At 41.0% G+C, this 3249-nt stretch overlaps 1 protein-coding gene across 6 annotated transcripts in view; it reads right to left on the minus strand.

Moving 5' to 3' along the window:
* Positions 1-3249, minus strand: part of tbl1xr1b (tbl1x receptor 1b) — an 18587-nt gene that overhangs the window by 8237 nt on the left and 7101 nt on the right. For all 6 annotated transcript variants that reach the window (XM_035670958.1, XM_035670957.1, XM_035670959.1 and 3 more), the window contains one exon: positions 1549-1681. In XM_035670958.1, the coding sequence (XP_035526851.1) occupies positions 1549-1681 (133 nt within the window). The remainder of the gene's footprint in view (positions 1-1548; positions 1682-3249) is intronic.

Here is a 3249-nt window from a genome sequence, read left to right on the forward strand (position 1 = left end):
AACTTTTACGTGGTTTTTGTGGACATTTGCCCCTGATGCAGCCCCTCTTAAATTACAGGACTGTGCCACAAGTAATTGCATTTCTCTTCATGTTCATTTCATTTTGAGGGGTGTGCCCATGCTTAGGAGCAGGACTGTTTTATATTTAGTTGAATACTCCCCTCTTTCGTGCTGACTACTTTTATAAATGAGCACTAAATTGTTGATTTAGGCAATTTACAGTCAGTTTAGAAAGATGATGAAGTTACATCAGTTTATCTTACTGACAAAGGCTTCGATCTATGTGCTGCGAAGGAAATTAGCGCCATGGATTAACACTTAACTGTTAATTTTGGTTTAGGGGTAAGGGTCATTTTAAAGTCGGTATATCCTTGGATGGGTGTTGAAGGGGCAATGAATTTAATGCACAAATTCACACTAATCTAAAAATAAAAATAACTTATTTTTAGTCCACAGCATCTACTGTTTGATCTGAAGGGATGCGAAAGCTGTAAAGGGCAGACCAGGTTGTGCATCACATATATTTAGCTTCTTTTCTATTTGTATCACAGCTCAGAAATTTAGGAATCTCCCCTGAGTCATGTTGACAAACACACTGGGAAGTAAAGGGGGGGGGGGGCGTAAACACACGTCATCATTGGATAAGATAGTTCTTTCAATGAGAGGATTTGTTTGAACTGGGGACTAATAAAGCTGGGCATTTAAATTTTAAAATAATAACTGAATACAGTGAAATAGAATATTTGTGGTTTGGCCCAATCAGCTGAGAGGTGCATAGTGTTTACAGAACCCAACCCTACTCTTGAGACCAACTGTTCGGTTTTGCTGAAGCCAAAAACACAAGTAGTGCAGACTGCTAAAGATGTCAGAACTGTAACAGACGTCTCAGTGGAACTACAAGTCCACCATTAACCAACCAAACTGTTGTACAAGAATACACTCGTACACTCAACAACCAACATGATCCTAAGGCTGCCCCCTCATAGTCAACTGATCTATCAGCAGGGTCTTGGTTAACAAATAACTGCTTAGTCAGTCAGTATGCACGATAAGCCTTTAGTCATTAGCTCTTACTGGAAAATATATCACATTTACAGCATCACAGTAATATTGCGAAATATGCTTTGCTCTTAAATAAACACTACATGGGAAGAGAGTCATCTGCATGCTCGCATTCATCTGGGGAAAGATAATGACACAGCAAAAACAACTTCAGTCAACAAAAATGTGTTTAAGGTGATAAATGAGGAAGGACTTACTTAACAAGCTTACTTTCCTCATTCATGCAAGTTAAACCTACTCTTTGCCACAAACAGGACCAGAGGGACTCATTCCAACAGTTGCTGCTGTGTATTTTTCAATTATGGTTGAACGCTGTCATTAAATAAGCATTTGTATTAAATGTAAACTAGCTAATAATGTGATTAAGTAAAGAAACTAATACACATACATACATAACTGTCCTGTAAAAATGACACTCTTCCATGCTAAACACTGCGTGACCAGTGAAACCCATGGGGGAGAGAGGGATGATGTAGAAATACTGACCCGGAGGCGAGGAGGTCGTTCACTGGGTTCCAGGCACAGATAAAAACTTCAGATTCGTGGCCCCTCAAGACCATGGCTTTACTCTGGGGGATCTCCACGTCCCTGTCCACCTCCATCATGTCTGAGTGGTGATCTACAGGAGGAAATGACAAACAAGACATTCAACTTCAAATTTATATAACAGTATTCATATATTCATATTATGAGTCTTAACGTTCTGAAGGTAAAGGGGATGCAATTGAAATTTCCATGGCTAATGGAATATAAACAAGATGTAATGAATCACTGCTTCTAGTAAAATATCACTTCTGAAATCAATTACCAACGTTTCCCCTCACAAAGGCTTTCTTTGCGTGGTCCAGCAAAGTATATTAACAACCAGGCAAGCAAACTGCATCCATTTTAGCAATGGCAGAGGTCTGACATTACCTAATTTCCTACGAACCAGGCCAGTCCCACAGCAGTGCACATGTATGTCATCGATCTTGTTAATTCAAGCAGAATGGCGACGCCACCGTTTCTCAACAACACTCTAGCAAACAGTGCTGCACTGAGCGAACACCGGCCTGAACAGCTGACACATGCGGAATTAAAGAGCAGGCTGTGCTGTTGTTGAATGACCAAGACTGTCTATACCAAACCCCAGCTTGTTAAAGTAGGCACTGGTAAAGTTATGAAGGCCCAGGCTTTTGGCCGGTATTACGTGTAGTTGTCCAGCAGAAGAAAATATCAACGGTCGAATGTCTGGTGGGAAACGTGCCAAACAAATACATATACTCATGAAACAACCTAATGTTGTATGAGCTATAGGATGTGTTGCTGAGACAACTTAAATAGAAATATGATCCATATGTTTTGCCTCCACTGTCATAGAGAGATTCACTGAGTGGTATTTTTCTGTGTGTGTATATATGTGTATTCTTTTCTCTACAACTGTTCCTCCTATTGACTTGGCTACACACTTGGTGGGAGTATTTCTGGGGACCCAAGGCAGCGCAGCATCGAATATGGCGCAATTTGGACACGTGGCACATTCAATATTCAGAAACTCTGAACTGAATAAAGCTTTGAATGAAGCGAAAAGCACTCTGTGCAGCAGCGGGGCAGGGTTTCAGGGCAGCACGGAGCATCTCTCCTGCTGGCAGCTGACAGCTGAAGAGTGACTATCACACAGCACGGCAGAGGATGAGGCGTATTCGCTGTTACGCGTCTGTTTAAACAGGAGTTTAGTCGACCCACTGTAACACCGGAGCACTGGAGCTGAGAGAGCCAGAGTCAGAAACAGTCGCTCTGTGTCGTTCTGTTCTCTGTTTCCATCACTATCACTCCCTTATTCTTTCCTCTCTGTTTCACATAGTTATGTGTTTAGGTCATTGTCACATTAAGTAGTTAGGCCACAGTGTTTGTTTTATTTCTGTTCAAATGTTGGCTATTTAATTGCTATTTCAAACATATGTCAAGTAGTTGTTCTGGAATTCTGGAATAAAAAGAAAGAATGAATGAAAAAAAAAAAGTCTAGCTCAAACTCTGATCGACCCCCATTTAAGTGTATGTGAGTAAGCTAATGTTGGAGAGCTTGTGAGAACCTGAATCTGCCTCTCAGTAGCACTCTATAATTTGATTCTGGGGCCCAGTGTGTTATAGTGAATAAAATGCGTTGGGAAGAGGAGGAAGTTTTTTGGGAAAACAACCAGACCACAT

The sequence above is a fragment of the Morone saxatilis genome, unplaced genomic scaffold (genome assembly GCF_004916995.1).
Source record: "Morone saxatilis isolate NCDOM2014 unplaced genomic scaffold, NCSU_SB_2.0 Contig23, whole genome shotgun sequence".
Lineage (NCBI taxonomy): Eukaryota > Metazoa > Chordata > Actinopteri > Moronidae > Morone > Morone saxatilis.